Genomic DNA, 21,431 nt, shown 5'->3' on the forward strand with positions numbered 1-21,431 from the left:
GGGTTCACAGTCACATCAGCCTGGGACCACAACAACAACAACTAACCCTCTGATGCCCTCGTTATGCATGAGTGTTTTATTCTCTCTGCTGACAGACGATTTAAATCATTCCAAACTCCCGCTCATCTCGAAAACTACCTTCAGATTATATGGGTGCGGGGCGCGTAACAAAATGAATCTCTTTCACCCCGATCTCCCTCCTCCTCACTGCTAGTTTTCACCTTGTTCTCTCTTTCGTCCCCCCTCCCCCTTTCCAGCTTCCCTCTCCTCTCCCTCCAACATCTTCCATTCCTCTCTCCATCCCTTCTTATCCTTCCTTTCCTCCGTCCTCTCGCCATTCCTCCCCCTCCCTCCTATTCCTTTCTCCACCTCTCCCCTTCTCTACTTCGTCCTCTCTCACCCCATTTTCTCCGCCTCCCCTCCTTAGGTTCCTCTTCCCCCACCCCCGTGTCTCCTAAACCCACCCTCATTGATTATACCTTCTTTCCGACTTTTATACTTCCTCCTCCCTCTCCCCTTCTTCGCGTACCTCCTCACCTTCCTCTTCCATATCTCCTCCACCGCTTCCCCTTCTCCCTAGATTCCTTTCCTTCTCCTCCTCCTCCCCTCTCTCCTTTCCTAGTTCTCCCCTTCCTCGAACATCCTCCCTTGTCCACTCCCCCTCCCCCTTCCCCTCTCTTGTCCCCCTCCCCTCCCCTCCACCCAGGTCAAGCAATAACGTGAGGCTGTGGCAATTAGCTTTATATATAATTTGTTGGCCAGACGATGACCTCACCTTCACTCTGGGTCACGAGGTCAGAGGTCACAGATTTATAAGCCTTTTTATTATGTGTATGACCCTATGCATAGATCTACTAGTCCGTTCCCTGAAGTACAGCAACTCTCCCACATGCTTCACACCTTTATATGTCACTATTTCGGCCACAGTCCAGATGATGACCTAGTAGGGTGTGTTCCGTCTTCCCTTCGCTCTGGGTCACAAGATACACGAGGCCAAGGGGTCATGAGTCAATGCCAAGATCTACACACACTGTACTTATCTGAGGTCAATGCTAGCCTTAATCTCTTGTCACATCTTAGCATTAAAGATGGAGAGACGACATTTCTAGACCAAGTAAATGTGGAAAAATTATAGTCAAATTTCCCCTCCCTGCTCTTTCCATTATCTCATTCTTAGAGCCATGCAATATATCGAGACGGAACCATTCATATTAGGTTATAATATGTTGCCCCGACAACGACCTGGCTAAGAAAGATTCATTACTCTGAAGACCTATTACTTGGCCTCATCCCTCGCCAGATGACCTGCGACACGACACAGGTCACGGGCCATATGGGTTAGGAGTGGGGTCACAGTTATTCCTTTCACTACGATGATTTGATGCTGGAGAGGGACGCCTTCACGTGGAGGCAGATATAATCGAACTGCGCCACTGCCAGGTTATATAAGCATCCCTCGACTCCCTCCCTATCTCCGGAGAAAGAGGAAAGTAGACTAAAGGAGGGAGATAACTTCAGCAGGCATCCGTACACTCCATCCTTATTTTCCGATAATGGTGGACTGCAGGAGGGTAACTTCAGCCTGTAGTCCACCGGGTTTGCGACTAGTTTTTCGGATTACAACACCACCAACAACAGCTACGATAACCTCTTAACTCTCTAACTGGCAGAATTTTCCTTGTACACTATCAATGCAACCTAGAACTCACTCAAAAGACCTAATTAACAAGGAAAACAATACCAAGGTGTAGTACGCAGAAGGGATCGCACAGGAAGAAGTGTTACAGACTTTTCTAACCTCACAAGAATACGAGAGGGGCGACGAGTTACGATGATGATGATGATGATGAACATAATTTGCACAGGTAGCACACAATATCAACATGCCATATACAGGAACAAAACAAAACAAAAAGTTAAGGACGAGATGCTGGGGAGTCTATTAACCCGAAAAAATAGTGGCTAATGTCTGTGTGCAAATTTACCTCCTGAGAGAGAGAGAGAGAGAGAGAGAGAGAGAATGAAGGGACACCGACAATGAAGAGAGGGAAAGAAGGAAAGCAAGAACGAAGAAGGAGGAAACAAGGGAAGAAGGAGGAAACAAGGGAAGAAGAAACTGAAAGAAGAAAATGTCTGCTGTTTGCATATCAAGCCCAGTCTGAAAAAAGAAAAAACTAAAGAAAAAAGAAGGACAAGGAAAAAAGAACAAGCCATTATCACACCATGTTTCCAGTTTGGGGTGCAATAGAACCATAAATTACGTGCTTAATATTTATTGGTGTAATCCCTTAGCTTCTGGGAGACTTCTGTTATGGTATATTTTTGTCCAGCTTTCATGGGAATTGAAGTTTTGGCAGGACATCAGCCTAAGAGCACCTTGTTTATTGCACGAAGATATCCTGTTATTTCTACCCATGTCCTGCCCATATCACATCCCCACCTCACCCTGCCCTACCTCACGTTGTTGTACCTCACCCTGCCTTACCAAACTATATTCCTGCCTCACCCTGCTCTGCTTCACCCTGCCCTACCTCACTCTTCCCTACCTCACCCTGCTCTGCTTCACCCTGCCCTATCTCATTCTGCCACACCTCACCCTGCCTTACCTAACTACTGTACTGTATATTCCTGCCTCACCCTGTTCTGCTTCGCCTTGTGTGGTCTAACTCCACCCTGCCTTCCTCTGCTTTACCTCACCCTGACCTACCTTACCAAATTCCTAGTTCAAAGTCTCCCTACCTAATCCTACCCTACCTCACCCTGCCCTGCCTAACCCTGCCCTGGCTAACTCTACCCTGCCTCACCCTGCCCTACCTCACCCTGTCACTCCCACCCCCCTACCTCCACGCACCATAAATACCACCAGGACTGCACTCCGCCACCCAAAATAAAGTGCTTTTTAAGGGCACCTTCTGTCTCGGGGGACGTAAGGAAGAAATTACAGAAAGGGGAGAGAAGGAGGGGTGGGGAGAGAAGACGGGCGAAAGGGAAGAAAGCGGAGGAGGAGGAAAGATGGGGCGAGGAGAGAAGAGGGATAGGGAGTGCTACGGAGGAAGGGATGAGAACTGGAGGATAGGAGAGGAGGGAGAGACGGGGAAAGGAGGTGTAGGGAGGAGAGAGGAGGGAACTGGGGTGGGGAGAGGATAGGGGGTTGGGGAGAAAAAAGGCAGACAGGGAAGAGAAGAAAGGAGAGGAAGGGACTGAAAGAGAAACCAAGAGGACGATGAGGAATAAAACAGGAGATAAGTCAGGTGGAAAGGAGAAAGAGAAAGGAGGAGCTGGGAAAATAAAAAGGAGACGAGGGAGACGAGGTATGAGTCACACAAAAGCAACATAATATAAACTCCATCATTTTCCCTACTCATAATAATACGGTATTCGCATCATTTTTAACTGGCAGTGAGAAATATTACACGACGCGCTCATTATCTTAGTTAAAGCAACATTTTCACGAACGTATCTTCTCAATTTATAGCAGAAAACACTCTCAGGCTTCTATACTCCCTCTTATCTTAAAAAAATCGTCTGGTGTAAGCTAGAGTAAAATAGAGATGTCCCAGAGGAGGCTATGGGAGGGAGGGGATGGTGGACAGGGAGAGGTGAGGGGAAGGTGAACAGAAGTGAGGGGAAGGGGATGGGGGACAGACGGGAGGGAGGCGTATAGGACAGGGCGTGCTGGCCTGCATTGCGGCCTGGCAAAGGGAGGGAAGGAGGGAGAAGAAAGGGTAATGGAGGGAGATGGAGAAATAGGGAAAAAAAAAAGATAAAGAAAGGAAGAGCAGAGGTGAAAAGGTAGGAAGGGGGAGGGATGAGAGAAGGAAAAGGGGAGGGGGTGAGGGAGGAAAGAGAAGGGACAGAAAGAGGTAGGGTGGATGGGGTATGTGGAAACGGAAGAAGGGACAGGGAAAAGGATATGGTCTGGGTTAAGATGAAATACAGTGCAGGAAAAACAGTGGGGATGGTTAGGGTCGGTGGGTGGTGGGGAAGGGAAGTAAGGAGAGGAGGATGGATAAGGTGGGAGAAGGGAGAGGGGCTGGATAAAGGAATAGGGGAGGATGGAGGCAAAATGAAGACGTGTTGGTAAAGGAAATACATAGGAAAGTAAGGTCGCATTCTCGTTGGTTAAATCGGTTCCCTTGCGAGCAAAAATTCGCCTACAGATCCTTGCCAATAATGTGCCTTACCTTCCACATTTCTCATTCCTCCCCCAGTATACGACAGGACCCTTTTTCCTCTGGCATTACTGTTCTGTGTTTCACTCCACATAAATGTAATCCATGAAGCCTTTCCATCGCCACAGTCGGCAGGGATGCCTCGGTGAACGTTTGATCGCGACAGTACAAGCAGTGAAGGACAAAATGGTGGTAAGAGTAAGATAAAAGTGAGGTGAGGTGGGATGAAGCAGAGATAGGGATATGTTAAGCGACAACAGAAAAGGGTAGTATAAGAGTAGGGTGGGGAGTACGTGAAAATAGGGGAGAAAAATGGGAGAGAAATGAGAGAGAGATGGGAGAGTAGTAAAGAATGTCTCAGGTGGCATAAAGCAAAGGTAAGAATGTGTTAGGTAAAAGCAATGGAGAGCGAAATATAAGTAAAATTAAGGTGAGCGTGGAAGTGGGCACGGTGAGGAGCTGAGAAAGGGAGGAGGGAGAAGGAGTAAGGAGGGGGAAGGGGTGAAGTGGGGGAAAGGAAGGCGGTGGGGGGAAGGGACGTAAAAAATAGCTGGGAAGAGGAAGGAGGTCAGGTCACGAGAGGGTCAGCAATGAGGCGGTGGCATGGCAGGTCACTCTGGCTACCGTCGCGCCGCAGTCAAGGTCATGAGGGCCACAAACGAGGTCACGTAAGTTGCTCATCAATAGGGAAAGGGGTGAGAAGGTGGGGGAGGGGGAGGGAGGAGTGGAGGTAAGCAGGAGGGGAGTGGAGGTGGGTGGGGGATCTGGAGGTGGATGGGGGGAGTGGAAGTGGGTGGGAAGGAGGTTGGGGATGGATGGAAGGATTGGAGATGGATGGAGGGATTGGAAGTGGATGGGAGGAATGTAGGTGGGTGGGGAGGAGGTTGGAGGTGGGTGGGGAGGAGGTTGGAGGTGGGTGGGGAGGAGGTTGGAGGTGGGTGGGGGAGAGGAGGTGGACGAGGGACAGCACGTGAGTAGAGGGGGTGTGGAGGTAGTTGGGGGATCTGGAGGTGGATTGAGGGAGTGTAGGTGGAAGGGGGGAGTGGAGGTGGATGGAAAAAGGGTGAGGCGGGGGGGCTCTGTCACTCACCACAACCCCCTCAGCGTGAAATATATACATCCTTGTTATTAGCTGCTCGAGGTAATGGAGAATGTGTCGGTTTTACTTAATCCAGGACGTGTGTGTGTGTGTGTGTGTGTGTGTGTGTGTGTGTGTGTGTGTGTGTGTGTGTGTGTGTGTGTGTAGGGGTCCGGGGCTAGACTATTTAGCACAGAAATTTAAGACGAGAGTAAACAGCTGCTCTTTCCTAAAAATCATAATATAAGCACCTAACCCAAACTAACCCCTCGGACATGAATAATTAAGGATCATATTTGGTTGGTGCACCTCAACCCTCTAGACCACCAGGCGCCCTACAGCACATCGTTCCCTGGGCGACATGATATCAATTGCTTGTCACTCAGTTGATCAAATTCTCATGAAAATTTTGCAGTCAGATATTAATTCTTCTTTTTCTTCTCCTCTCTCTCTCTCTCTCTCTCTCTCTCTCTCTCTGTTCCCTTGTTCCCTGTAACCTTGGCCTTCTCCCCCATCTCCCCAACCAGCGAGCCTTTATACTTAGTGCGTTTGAATTAGGTTCAATTACTCTCTCTCTCTCTCTCTCTCTCTCTCTCTCTCTCTCTCTCTCCCTCTCTCTCTCTCTCTCTCTCTCTCGCCAGACACTAAAAGGACCGGCAAAGAAATGATGGTAAGGATGGTTATAAAGAGGAGGAGGAGGAGGAGGAGGAGAAGGAAAAACACACACAAAAAACGAAAAAAGCAGAAGGAGGAGGAGGAGGAAAACTGTGAAGAGAAGAAGAAAAAGAAGACAAGAAGAAGACATAACAGTTTAAAGAGAAGACAAAGAGAAGACTAATATGAAGAGAACCCCTGCATTCTCACAAGCCCAGACAGCCAATCCACCGCCACCAAGACAGCATTATTCACTTCCTCGAAAAACATTGGCATTTGAAGGAGCTGGGCTGAAGGATTAAGGAGGGAGGGAGTAAAAATGGGGTGTCGAAGAGAGACGGAAAGGAAAGCAAGTGGAGTGAGGAGGGAGGGAGGGAGGAGGAGTGAGGGGAAAGAAGAGGGAGGAAGGGAGAGAGGGCAAAGAGGGGGAGAGAAAGGAGTAAGCACGCACGCACGCACGCACACACACACACACACACGCACACACACACACACACACACACACACACACACACACACACACACACACACACACACTCCCCTGACCACTACTTCGCCCAGTCCATAAACCATAAACATACGACTCAGAAAAACGACCACGACACGACCAGACAGCACGACAACCCTAAAACTTTAACAAAATCTGATGTGGTTATGAAAGACGACCCGCAACAACTTAAAAAAAAAAAGAAAAAAAAGAAAAAAGAAAAAGACTAATATCAATTGTATGTGGTTCTTCTTAAAACACGTATTTTTTAACCAGCCATATCCAAAAATCAATCGCTAAGGAAAAGGTGTTAGGAAGCTTATTAAACAAAAGACGAGCCCTAAATCCTTCATCACCTGACGTCTCTCCTTATATTAACCCCTTCACTCCGGTGACGTATTTTCTTCCTTATTACGTTTATTTAATTTTCACTTTCTTCTTCCTCTCTCCTGACGATTTTATTAAGATGGGAAAATATAACTTAAGGGTTAATGAGGGCTGTATCCAACCCTTCCACTTTCAAAATGCCTCTATTATGTCCAGGAAAATCGTCTGAAGATGGAGAGAATAAAATGAAAAATACATAATCGAATTAAAGAGGTTATTAAGATCACCTAGCAGTAAAGTTAATAAATAAGTAAATAAATAAATAAAATGGGAGAGACGAGAAATAAGGAAAATGTACGGTGGTAACCAGAAGTGACTCTCTCTCTCTCTCTCTCTCTCTCTCTCTCTCTCTCTCTCTCTCTCTCTCTCAGGTGACCTAAAAGCAAGAAAATCGTTAGTGACAGCGAAAATAAAAGCAGTTACAATTCTCTCTCTCTCTCTCTCTCTCTCTCTCTCTCTCTCTCTCTATGTCTCTTAGCCATCCTCTGAAAACAATTCTAATTTACGATAAGCAATGAGAGAGAGAGAGAGAGAGAGAGAGAGAGGGGGGGGAGAGACATCCTCTGAAAACAATTCTAATTTACGATAAGCAATGAGAGAGAGAGAGAGAGAGAGAGAGAGAGAGACAGCATATTTTTACTATATTTCTTGTTCTCTACGAAATCAGGGATCGCATTCTGAGTGACAGAAGGCTTCGTAGCACCCCTTCCTTAGCGATTTTTTTTAGCATACTATACCTTAACATTCCCCTGTATGCTATTAATATCGTCCAAATACCTATATACTTTGCATCAATAACATACAAGAGGACAGCGAGGCGTAATTTACAGAATAAGTCGATATGAACAAGGCGTTACAAAATCCAAGAAAATAACAATACACACTCAAATATTAACTTACGACAGGGAAAGAGGATAAAATTTTCTTCCCCATATTTTCCCTTATCTTTTGTTCTTACGGCGCCTTAAGTTACGACGTGGATCGATCGTAAGTGTGTTTGTGATTTACGATGGCGCGTGACGTGTGTGTATTTATTTATATGATAAGATGGGTTATTATTAGGGCTGGATTGTCGTAAGGTCCATTAGTTACTGTCTCGTGATATTATGCTTATTTGTGGGGAGTGGGAAGGAGGAGGAGGAGTGAAGGGAAAGAAGGGTAGGGGAATGAGGGAAGAAGGGAGGAGAGATGGAAGATGGAAGGTGAAAAAGGAGGAAGAAGTGAGATGAGAGAGAGAGAGAGAGAGAGAGAGAGAGAGAGTTAAAGAGGTAAGAAGAGAGAGCTGAAGGTGTGAGAAAAGAGGAGAGAGAGGGAGGAAGGGAAGTGAGAAAAGGGAATGAGTAGGAGAACAGAAGAAAAGGAGCGAGAGAGAAAAAAAATGGGGGCTGAAGGAATGATGAATAAAAGAAAGAGTCAGAGGGTAGAAAAAATGAGAGAAAATAAGAGGCGTGAAGGAGTGCGCTTGATGATGATGATGATGATGATGATAATAAAACAAATGGAAGGGCACCTTTTTTTTTTCAAGGGGGGGGGACCGGGGCTACAAGATTAACATTAACTCTCTTCCCCCCCCCCTCTCTCTCTCTCTCTCTCTCTCTCTCTCCCCAACATCCAACTACACCTGGCAGCCAAGTCATTAAAAGAAATACTAAGTATCGTATCAGAACTATTAGGCCTATTACAACGATACGGGTTTTCCACCAACAATTGACACCATCTCACCCATCCAATATAATGTAAGCGTTAATATATAATCACGTTTTTATGTCTCCCTAATTTCCCCTTTTTCCTCTGTGCATGACAAGTATAAACGCAAAACAACAGCATCAACGCAGCACTACGCCTAACACGCAAGGCCGGGACCACCACGCAACATTACAGCAAACAGAAAAACCACGGCAACCACGCAAGGACACCAACACGAACGCATACACCCCCACAACCATGTAACGAGATGGTAACAACGCAGTATCCACAAAGCTACACAATACTACACGGGGACGACGCAATGTCATCACAACCATCCGTCACCACCACAACAACCACACGTCACCACCACAACCACAAATCACCATCACAACATCACCGCAGCCACCCAGCACCACCACAACCAGCCAAGAGTGTCGCAACCGCATTTCATCAGCACAGTCATATTTCACCACCACAGCCACATACCACCACAATCACACAAAAATACTACAGCCACTCAGCAGCACCACAACAACCACACATCACCACAACCACGCAGAATGACCACAGCCACGCAAGACCCCACAAACACTGCCTATCCCTGGAAACAAGACATCACAGCAACGGTGGAATAGCGCAGCATGAGAACACCACTAGCAAAAAAAAAAAAATGTTAGCATGGTACAACTCCATTTGTAAGTGGCAAAAAAAAAAGTTATCGCAAAAAAGACGAAGAAGAAAAGAAAGCTTGTTACTAGGGCTACCAAACAAATCGAACTGTCAACAACAATGGTCGGACAAAAATAAATATAAAAACAGAATAAAGTAAAACGAGAATGTGATATTAGGCATGTACAAAATGTCTTGATTTCACAGCTCGCCCTAGCAAAAGCGAAATAAAACAAGCCTATGCGTTATTAGGACTATATAACAGATGTCCTGATTTTACATAGCCATGAGGTGATCAAAAAGAACAACTACACCCACATAAAAGGATATTGTGTTTGCTGAAATGACACAACAGATTCGGGACCACTTAGACCCTCTTTGGATACGGAGACGAAAATATACGGTACAGCGAGATGAGGGGGTCGAGAGACAAGGAGGGGAGGTATGTTCGGTGGGGAGGGGGAAGGGAGGGAGGAAAGTAGTTGGTTAGGTGTAAATAAATTGGAGGAACGCGAGAGCAGGAGGGAAAAGACGTGAAGGAGAAGCGAGGTTCCATCCGCGGAAAGGAACTGTACAGCATCCCGTGCAATAACAACCCCCAACAATACATGGTGATGGTTGGCCGAACTCTAAAAAAGGACAGCCGGTGATGCATGGGTCACCACGTCTAGTTCGCAGCTGGAAGAATGTGGGTTCGATTCTCAGACCGCTCAGATTCTTGGACAAAGTTAGTTTCCCCTTGTCACTGTTCACATAGGAGTACAATTGTAGACCTATTTGCAACTCAACAGCCCATCTTTATTTCCATATCGCCTCTCTGTTATCTATCTGCAACTCCATCGCCTGTTTTAGTTTTCGCACGGTCTTTTTGTCTACTTTCTGCAACTCCATCGTCCGTCTTTTGAACTGTGTCGTCTTTTTGTTTACTTTCTGCAACACCACCGCCCATCTTAATTTTCGTTTGGTCTTTTTGTTTACGTTCTGCAGCTCTCCGTGTCTGGTGGTCATTCCCAGAGCGCTTGTATATCCTGCTGATCGCTCGCTATTGTCCTGGCCTAATATATCATGACAGAGTACCGTAAATTCCAACCGTAATACCGATGAGTTTGTTTATGCAACTGTAATGTGGGGTGTGTATGTCTGCAGGGATAAGTTTGATGTAATATTGGGATGCGAACTTGTGTGTGTGTGTGTGTGTGTGTGTGTGTGTGTGTGTGTGTGTGTGTGTGTGTGTGTGTGTGTGTGTGTGTGTGTGAATATTTTTCTTTTTATTCCAGAGCAATACACCACTGAAACTACATTTTATCACGCATCCCTTATTAGGTAGGAGAGAGAGAGAGAGAGAGAGAGAGAGAGAGAGAGAGAAATTCCTTTGACATATTTGTTTCTACATGTGCCGGTATATATGTACTGCAGCGGCCGGCTGGCACAAACCTAACTTGGGCAGGCAGTTCTACTACAGTATGCAAGTTCAAGTTGTGTTTTCTGCGTAAGGAAGTACAACTGATTCTTAGGGGACGTCATGGAGTAGTGATAGGTAAGGGTGTGGAAGACTGTTGCAGATAGAATAAGAAGTGTGTCTGGAAATGTGTCAGAGTGGCTGTGCTTCTGAGTGAGAGTCTAGTTTTCGCAGTGTACAGTCAAAAATACGTTTTTGTTTTTTGTTTTTTTTTAAGGGAAGATGATCAAAGGAAAGAAAAACAAGTTAAATAAAAAAAAATGTTACAGCAGCTGTGTTTGAGTCTTTCCATCATGGAAGAGGAAAGCTAGACCAGATACGTTTTTTTTTTTTTAATATCAGAGGCTCGCAACCCCAAAGGCACTGCTAATCATGCGTCCCTCAGTGCATCTGTTCAACACCCCAGTGGATGACTCACTCGCATCACCTGTGTAACCGGATCTACACTGAACACCTGCACCTCGGATCGTAGTCTCACTGGATTTGGGGATATCGTAACACCTTCGTAACACCTTTTCCTTGGCGACTCACTCATACTGCAGCACCAGATCCATTTATATATGACGCACAGTATTTCGATAAGTGATATACATAACATACGAGAGAATATTACGAAGCAGTAGATTAAATAAATTGATAAGAAAGAGGTGCTACGAAGCCTTCCATGTAGCCTAAAATGCGGCTCCTTGATTCACAAGCAATTTACATCTAGCTTTCTGTTTTAACTATGATACATAATTTATACAACAGACAAGGAATGGAGAATGCAGCTCTCTCTCTCTCTCTCTCTCTCTCTCTCTCTCACACACACACACACACACACACACACACACACACACACACACACACACACACACACACACACACACACACACATAAACACCCCACCACCACACACACAAACTTATGAGTATACAGCTCAAAGACAGTACACAAGAGAGACCAAATATAAAGGTTATTGCTGGGGTTAAACCACTCACAAGTACGTAAATATCTAACCAACTACTGTGAGAACTGATACAAAGGAGGAAGGCTCTCACCCACCTACCACTCCCTCTGCCAAAGTAGCGTAGGAAAGAGTAAAAATATTTGAAAATCATGACTTAAAAAATATATATATCGGCAAGACGTGAACGCGCGAGCATGTGTGTGTGTGTGTGTGTGTGTGTGTGTGTGTGTGTGTGTGTGTGTGTGTGTGTGTGTGTGTGTGTGTGTGTGTGTGTGTGTGTGTGTGTGTGTGTGTGTGTGTGTGTGTGTGTGTACCACGTCTTTCTGCAAAACGATAGCTTATTTACCAGAAGAAAATGATGGCAAATTATATTGTGGATATGTGCCTGATGCATAGGTGTGTGGCATGTGGCGGGGTCCGGGATATGTGATGGTGCGTGACTGGGCCGGGAAAGAGAAAGAGGGTGGGAGAGATGGAGGAATGGAGAGAGTACGAAGAGAGAGGAGAGAGTGTGTTGGAGATGGGAAGGGGGAGGAGTGTGCACAGTTGAAAGTAGGTGATGAACAGGGAAGAGAGGGAAAGAGTAGGAAATAACGGAGGGAAAGTATTTGAATGAGAGGGAAGGTGAGATACATGAAATAGAGGAGGGAGAAAATTAATGCTATGTTGTGGGTATGTGATGCAGAGGAGGATTGGTGTGTTGGGTGGGTGAGGATATGTGTGAGGGTGCGTGACTGGGCCGGGGAAGAGAGAAGGGAAATGAATGAAGGGAGAGGAGGAGGAGGGAAGGAGAGACTGTGAGAGGCGGAGAAGGGGTCACAGCGGCCAAGATGGAGGGAAGAGGGAGGGAAAATGATACGGCTGAGCTGGCACGTCATCTCTTATGGGGTCACGTGAGGCAGCTTAGGCTCAGGGAACGTGAGACCAAAGAATTTTTATCATTTTATCACTACCTTCATAATTCATTTTTCTGTTTACGATTCTTTAAACCAGGGAAGGAGAGGGCACAAAATTTTTACTATCTTATCATGGCATCAATAATTCATTTACTTATTTATGATTCTTTTAAAAAATTAGGCAAACCCCCTTACGAAATTCTGAGTTAATTTCTTAATGACGTGAAGCAACACACTCTCATCCAGTTTCTGTTCAGCACTATAAATCAATATAATTCAAGAGTTAACCAAAATTCTCAATCTTTCATATACAGAAAAGATCAACTCTGGAACTGTCTACATCTTTATTTCCCTCTGGCTATGACCTCCAGTTTGGCTCCCACCAGACGATTATATTCATCTTAGGAGGCCAGAATTATGGGACTGTAAGTAGTGGTCTGAGAATTGCCACTTAAATCCTGCTTAAGTTTATGGGTTAGGAATAGGAGGTGGCTGCAATATGACGTGACTCAGTGCAACCTGCTGACCCCCTGTCATCACACACGCACGCAGGCACGCAGGCACGCACGCACACACACACACACACATACACACACACACACACAGACACACACAGACACACACACACACACACACACACACCTGCAATAACGCATTATCATAATTATATACAAAGACATTCTGATATGTGTGTCCATTCTCACACGACTGCACACACACACACACACACACACACACACACACTCAAACATCATCACACCTCTCCCGAATAAGTTAGCCTTGCATGAAGTAAGAATGAGAGGAATAGTACTAGTGCTCAAGTTGTGCTATGTGACGGTATGTGATGCTCTCTGTTGCACGGTGATAGGATTAATAAGCCTCAGAGAACAGAACATCTAGTCTATGGCCTGACTTGGACATACGAAAACGATATGTAAAATATAAAGATTCATTAGCAGACAATAGCCACACAGTTATTATTATTATTATTATTATTATTATTATTATTACTACTACTACTACTACTACTACTACTACTACTACTACTACTACTACTACTACTATTACTGTTGCAATACCTAATAGCCTTGTGTAATATAATCTATATACCTGTACATAAATATCAATAATGAATGTGTATGGGTTACTGAAATGGTGTGTGTGTGTGTGTGTGTGTGTGTGTGTGTGTGTGTGTGTGTGTGTGTGTGTGTGTGTGTGTGTGTGTGTGTGTGTGTGTGTGTGTAAGTAAATATTTTAAAGACGTATTATCCAAGAAGCGAAATAATACTGTCCTCAATATATCAACACAAAACCCCCATCAGCAGTTCCAGAGGCCACAAACATCCAGAAAAGGAAAAATCTATAAAAGATCTGCCCACAACTTCTACATAACCTGAGTGAGAGGTACAAATACGCGAGGCATGCAAGATGGTGGGCCGATCATACGCGTTCATGTCACATTATTTAGGATACGGTGTGCCAACTCCATTGAACTGTTCTTTATTGGCGCAGGAGACTTTGTAGTACAGTTCTATAGCTATGTACTCGTATTGTGTGGAAGTCCCCGCCATCCACTCACTTGATGTAGTGTTATCTCTACATTTAGTGACGACTGGAGGCGCCTACCATCCATCCACTCGTAGTCATACTTTAAGGAGACTACAGTGAGTAACAAGTCAAATGGATTCCAGTCACTAAAACAACTATTTTTTACGCTGGGTAGTAATCATATCATAACCAAATGACAGATCCAGGAACAAAATGCATGGCGTCACCGTAAGGAAATGTAACCCAAGAAACAATTTTTACGCTGGGTGGTAATCATATCATAACCAACAAACGGATCCAGGAATAAAATATAGGGCATGGTCGTTGTGAAATGGCTAAATCCGTAAATTTTTTTAGCACACACAAATTTAGTTATGCAGGTGCTGCTTCCACGACCCAGTCACTCAGGTAAAATAATAATAATTCCTTCCATCTTCATCACCTTTCATTTCATTTACTTTTTGGCTGCGTCCTCTTGGCCTTTTGTTATGTATTATGTAGGTTTTTCTTGTTAATTTCCTCCCTTCCTTTTACTCGCTTGCACAACATTGTCATTTATTCTGAATTTATTTTTTCAATCTTTGTGTGTGTGTGTGTGTGTGTGTGTGTGTGTGTGTGTGTGTGTGTGTGTGTGTGTGTGTGTGTGTGTGTGTGTGTGTGTGTGTGTGTGTGTGAACCCTTTTAGCTTCGGTGCGTTTCTCTGAACTGAATGAATCAGTAACAAAAATACGCAACTGAATATGTGTGTGTGTGTGTGTGTGTGTGTGTGTGTGTGTGTGTGTGTGTGTGTGTGTGTGTGTGTGTGTGTGTGTGTGTGTGTGTGTGTGAGAGAGAGAAAGAGAGAGAGAGAGAGGTAAGTCAACAAAACTCGTATCTTAGAGTCTTAGACAGTCTCTATCTGTCTGTCACACACACACACACAAACACACACACACACACACACACACACACACTCAATCTGAGACATTTACAACCCTGGCTCCTTCACCCAATCTGGACAAAGGCACATTACTTTCCCACTCCCCCTCCTGTACCCCCTTCCCCCTTACCCCCTGCCCCCTCACCCCCTGCCCCCCAAGAGCCCCCCATCGACCGCCCTGACATAATCCAAGCTCCCCAACCGCGCCCACGACATTAATAATACACTTCGACTCTACACTTCTTCACACACTGGAATGCAGCATCAGAGTGGGGGGGGGGGGGTCGTGGGGCGCGTGCCAAATTTCGGGTGGTTTTCTCTCTCTCTTTCTCTCTCTCTCTCTCTCTCTCTCTCTCTCTCTCTCTCTCTCTCTCTTCCCAATAACCTAACTACCAGTACTAACAAAAGTATTCCGATATGCGTACCACGAAAACGGAGCCATCAAAGAAAACGGAAGAAAAACAAACAAATCACACCACGCAAGCGAAATACACACACACACACACACACACACACACACACACACACACACACACACACACACACACACACACAATAGCAAACAAGAAAAACGAAAGCCATAACAGCGGATAGAATATTAATCTCGAAAAAAAGAGTAAAAATAAAGAACATAATTAACCAGTTCTGTACGAAAGCAATTTAAATATTATCTTCGGGTTACCATCGTCCTTTTTTTTTTTTTTCGCTTTTTGTGTGTCTTTTTCGAACTGGAGGGGTTAGATATTAACCCTCCTTCACTATCAGGGTGTTGTAATCTTATTAAAATCGTCTGGAAACAGCAAGAACTAAGAAAAAACACGACACGAGGTTCAAGGAAGGCAGCCGATGTAACTACACTCGTTTTCCCTTAATTTGGCCCAATTTCTCGTCCTTTTGATGCCTATTTAACTTAGCTCAGTGGCGGAATGATACGATATTGTGGCTCTAGAACCCTTCCACGGCACTTCCTCATGGTTAGCACCATAATCGTGTGTCAATCTATTCTTACAACTTAGCATTCAAAAGATGGAGATGAAAATTTTAGGCCAAGTAAAAGGAGCATAGTCTCCTCTGCGACTTTAGATTAAAAAAAAAAAAAAAAAACGCTTTATATACTTCCCATGACACTTCTTCATGACTAGCACCATCATCTACTGTCAATCTATTCTTACAGCTCAGCATTCAAGATGGACAGATGAGAATTTATGCTTAGCTATACAGACATACTTCTGTTGTGTTACGTAGTGGAAGGCGTGCAGATAAAAATAACGCTCTATATACATCCCATGGCACTTCATCATGACTAGCACCGTAATTTAGTGTCATTCTGTCCTTAAAACTCAGCATTCAAGCTGGAAAGATGGGAATTTATGCGAAGTTTAGCGGACACTTCTCTCTCTCTCTCGTGTATAACGTCGTGAAAGGCAATGTAGGTGAGTTGAGCGGCGGTGTGCGTGAAGGGTCGCTCAATATACTGATAGGATGGATTATTTACCAGGCAAGGACGTACACTGCATCAATACACGAACTAACAGGAAGTAAAGAGGGAGAGGAAGAGGTAAGGAGGAGGCGGTAGTAGAGTGGAAGAAGTAAAGAGAAAGTAGAAAGCAAGAGGTAAAGATGAAGAGGACGTAGAGAGGAAGAGGTGAAGTAGAGGGCGTGGAAAGGATGAGGAAGGGTTAAAAGGGAAAAGAAGGAGGTAAAAGGAAGAGGAAGAGGACGAGAGGAAGAGGAACTAAAGAAGATGAGGAAGTAGATATGAAGAGAAAGAGGTAATTAAGGTACAGAAAACTGAGAGGAAGGGAAAGAGACAAAGAGGAAGGGCACTGAAATGGGAATAGGCCAAGAGGAAGAAGCAGAGAGGATGAAGAGGAGGTAGAGAGGAAGAGGAAGAGGTAACGAGGAAGGGCACGGAAATGGGAACGATCTAAGAGGATAGAGTAGAGAGGAACAAGAGGAGGTAGAAAGAAAAAGGAAGAAGAGTGGCGTACACTGCATCATTTACCGAGCTGTGGAGGAGGAAGGAGAAGAGGAAGAGGAGGGCTGAAGAAGAGTGACAAGAGGAACAGGAGGTATAGAGAGAAAGGATAAGGGGTAAAGAGGAGAGGAAAGGTAGTGCACAGGAGGAGGTGTGAAGAGGAAGAGGTAGGGAGAAAGAGGAAACGATCGAAAGGAAAATGAACTGATAAAGAGGAAGAGGAGTAGAGAAGAAAAGAATGAGGCCTAGAGGTAGATGAGGTAGAGAGGATGACGAAAGGGATAAGGGGAAGAGGCAGGGGTAGAGAGGAAGGGGAGGAAGTTGTGAGGAAGAGGAAAGCGTAGAGAGGAAGAAAAGGGGGCAAAGAGAAAGAGGAAGGGGAAGAGAGGAAGAGGATGGGACTGAAAGGAAGAGGAGGAAATAGTGTGGTAGAGGAATGGGTGGAGAGCATGAAGAATGGCCCGAGAGGAAGTGAAGGAGGTGGTGAGGAAGATGATGGGCAGTGAGATGGCAATGAGAGAGAATATGGTGCATGTAAAGGATACGACGTTAAGTTACTGGAACACTCCTTATGTGGCTCAGTGCTGAAAAGGGCCCTCGAAAGGAGAGTGGCAGCCAGAATAAACCCTTCCCCAAGATGGAGAAGTACGATGGAGGGGGGATGTCAGTGTGGTGGGCAATGTATATGACTGTGTGTGTGTGTGTGTGTGTGTGTGTGTGTGTGTGTGTGTGTGTGTGTGTGTGTGTGTGTGTGTGTGTGTGTGTGTGTGTGTGTGTGACTCAAAGATTACGTAATGAGTAAACGCTTTCACATAACCAGAATCAATAACCTATCCTATTACGCTGTCTCAATTAATCGAAGACCTTGTACACACACACACACACACACACACACACACACACACACACACACACACACACACACACACGAAGCACGACGGAGTCTGAAAATACTTTACTCCAAATATAACTCACAAACCCTAACACTGGAACTTGCCAATTTAGTCCAAAAACAATTTATTTTTTACATTTCGTTAACGTCACCCTCCCATTATTTTTTTACTTTATCCTTCTTTGCCACCAGACTATTTTAATCAGCTTAAGGGATATTTTTCGAACTGAAGGGGTTAGATAAAGCCTTCCACAACTCCATGGCTATAAGAGTTTCCCCCTTGGCTGAATAAAATCGTCTGGTGGTGAAAGCAGTAAGCAGGACGGCCTCGTATTGAAAGGATTAATTACAGATAACAGCTTAAAGTGGGTTGTGCCTCTCTCTCTCTCTTCAACACTTCAGTAAGCCAACTACCGGTACTGTCTAAAGTATTCCAATAAGTGTTCTACGAAAACATAATCCATTCCACACACTCTCCCTCATTACTCTTCCTCCCTTTTCTCTTTGGCCCTCTCCTCCTCCTCCTCCTCCCTTCCTATGCTCATCACACCGTCCTCCCTCCCTTTGTCTCTTTCCCTTCCACTCTACCTTAAAAAAAAATAATAATAATAATGATGGCAGATAGTGTACTCACCGGGTGGCGTATTTTCTCCATGACAGCAGTGTCCACCACCCCGAACTCCAGGTGATGATGTGATCGCTGTCTCGGCACTCGAAGCATCACCACGTCATCGTCATCATCGTCACTGGCATCACAGGGATTGGGGTTTTCTTCACCGTTCTTCACTGTTCTCCACTGTTCTTCACTGCTCTCCACTCCCTCGAGGAACTTCTCCAACCGCTCAAGAGATTCAGAGCTCAGGCTGCTTAGTTGGCTGGTCAGTTTCTCCCTCCCGACAAGAGAGCGGAGAGCAGCCAAGGTCGGGAGAGCAACGGGGCTTACTTCATCATCCTGGGCCTTCTTGTACAGTGCCTGGGCGAGGGAGCTCATGTTAACCTCCTTGAGCTCGTTCGTGAGAAGAGGCACCGTGTTCAGAGTGGCTAATCTGCTGACTCTCCTGCTCTTGTGGTTGAGTCCGTAAGTAACCAGGTCCTCCACCAGCCTGCTTTTGTCCTTCGTGGTTGCAATGTAGGCAGCCAATAGTTTCACGGTGGACTTCTGCAGCCTTGTGTGACGGTCGCCCAGGTTTGGTATGAGGTTGGGTAAGAGGAGCGACATGCATCTGTCCAGATCAGTCTTCAAGTATGGTATTAGGTCGAGAACGAGTAGCGTGGCTTCGTTTCGGATCTCCCACACTTCGTCAGCCAGCAGCTTGCTCACCTCCTCAAAAAATCCTAGTTTATTAAAATTTGCGGGAATGGTATTGTGCTTCTTCAGTTCGTCTTTCAGCGAAAGAATAAACTGTATTTTGTCCTTTGGAAGACAGGAATAATCGGGAGACACCGAATCACTTCGTTGGCGAGAAAAGTCGGGTGATGAATATTTCCCCAACCGACTCCTCTTCCTGGCTGAAATGGGACTGCCATCGTGGTTGGCCTTGAAAACGGCGAGAGAATGCTCCAGGTAATCCGAGTTTGGGGCACGTGACGAGGATTTTCTAAGTGACAAAGTGGGGGAAGGCGAAGAGCGACTCCCTGAGAGTGAAGAACGAGTGGAAGACGCTCGGGAGCTGGAGTTTTGTCCTTGTGGTGCCAGAGGGACGACATCATCCTTGTTTAGAGCGACGATATCATCCTTGTTTAGAGGGATGATATTCTTGTTTAGAGGGACGATATCATCCTTGTTTAAAGGGACGATATCATCCTTGTTTAGAGGGACGATATCATCCTTGTTTAGAGGGACGATATCATCCTTGTTTAGAGGGACGATATCATCCTTGTTTAGAGGGACGATATCATCCTTGTTTAGAGGGACGATATCATCCTTGTTTAGAGGGACGATATCATCCTTGTTTAGAGGGACGATATCATCCTTGTTTAGAGGGACGATATCATCCTTGTTTAGAGGGACGATATCATCCTTGTTTAGAGGGACGATATCATCCTTGTTTAGAGGGACGACATCATCCTTGTTTAGAGGGACGATATCATCCTTGTTTAGAGGGACGATATCATCCTTGTTTAGAGGGACGACATCATCCTTGTTTAGAGGGACGATATCATCCTTGTTTAGAGGGACGATATCATCCTTGTTTAGAGGGACGATATCATCCTTGTTTAGAGGGACGATATCATCCTTGTTTAGAGGGACGATATCATCCTTGTTTAGAGGGACGATATCATCCTTGTTTAGAGGGACGATATCATCCTTGTTTATTGGGACGATATCATCCTTGTTTAGAGGGACGACATCATCCTTGCTTAGAGGGACGATATCATCCTTGCTTAGATGGACGATATCATCCTTATTTATGGGGGCAATATCATCCTCGTTTTTACCCAGCAAGGTGGCCGGATAAGCAGAGCTGGTGGGTGAAGGGGTGCCGGGGAAGGAGTGCGTGTGAGTGACCACAGCCGTTTGGACAGGGTCATCCAGGAAGCTGTTGGGTTGTGCTACATTCTCAAACGTGGCCATAGTTTCTTCTAAACACTGAAGTTCATCCACGTTAACTTGGAGACTTTTATCCTATTGAAGCTTATTTCATGTAACTCAGTGGCAGATTTAGGCAACACTGGAAACTGCTAGGTTGCGTCTAAATTTTCAAACTCAGTCATTGCTTCTTCCAACAGTACAGTTCGTCCACATTAACTTGGCTGGGATTTTCGTCTTTTTGCAGAATAAGACAATACTACGGCGTTACATCACTTCCACGGCATCTCTTCGTGATTAGCACCATAACTAGTGTCATTATCTTGCTACGACTCGGCATTTTCAAGGAGTAGGGCAAGCGGTGTATAACTGGTTGAACACTATACCAAGAAGAATATTTTGCATACTGTAATTACACACTAGCACTGATATTTTCTCTCAACCCCATCAAGAACATTGAGGTCTGGGGCAGGGTTACTCAGTCCAGACTTTAAGGCAAGAATGATCAATTGTGCGCATCCGAGTGGCATTATGTGAGGAATATACCCCGACCACAACTAGGATTAAAACCCCTCTTGAGCCACATCGATATTCACTCCGGTTACATCCTCTTGTGGGTGGATGTAGAATATAACGTAGATGTAAAATACGTCGTAGAAGGTACAGTCGTATTTTTTCCTATACCTTCACTGATATTAACTCTGGATATATCACGTACACTGTTCCTGGACTGAAGATTGCACTCTGATAGTTGTACACTCTCACTGCAATCCACTCTTGGCATATCCCCGTTGCACACTGAACAATGTTGGGTGGATTGGCATATACTCTCACTGATACACACTCTGGTTATTTCCTCTTGCAGTGTATAGCGTAGATAATGAAGCTCAGTACAGGCCGGTCACACACTCATCGGACTCTTCTCCTGAGCCCCCCTCCTCCCCTCCCGGTTCCTGGCCCATCCTGTGTCCTGTAAATGAGTCAAGAATAAGAACATGTATTTAGACCCCTTCGCTACAAGAAAGAAAGAAGGAAAAAAAAAAGAAAAACGAATAGATGTAAATATTAATAATGATAATAACAATAATAATAATAATAATAACAACAACAATGAAGGAAAAAAA

The 21,431-nt window shown here is 45.0% G+C and overlaps 1 protein-coding gene across 1 annotated transcript in view; it reads right to left on the reverse strand.

The window, feature by feature from the left end:
* The window catches only part of LOC145409274 (TOG array regulator of axonemal microtubules protein 1), a 137,582-nt gene extending 117,230 nt beyond the window's left edge, over positions 1-20,352 (reverse strand). The window contains exon 1 of the mRNA XM_080279754.1: positions 18,412-20,352. Within this exon, the coding sequence (XP_080135880.1) occupies positions 18,412-20,352 (1,941 nt within the window). The remainder of the gene's footprint in view (positions 1-18,411) is intronic.
* Between the last annotated feature and the right edge of the window lie 1,079 nt (positions 20,353-21,431).

Source organism: Coenobita brevimanus, chromosome 80 (assembly GCF_032717465.1).
Source record: "Coenobita brevimanus isolate Jiangsu-jjx chromosome 80, ASM3271746v2, whole genome shotgun sequence".
NCBI classification, from domain to species: domain Eukaryota; kingdom Metazoa; phylum Arthropoda; class Malacostraca; order Decapoda; family Coenobitidae; genus Coenobita; species Coenobita brevimanus.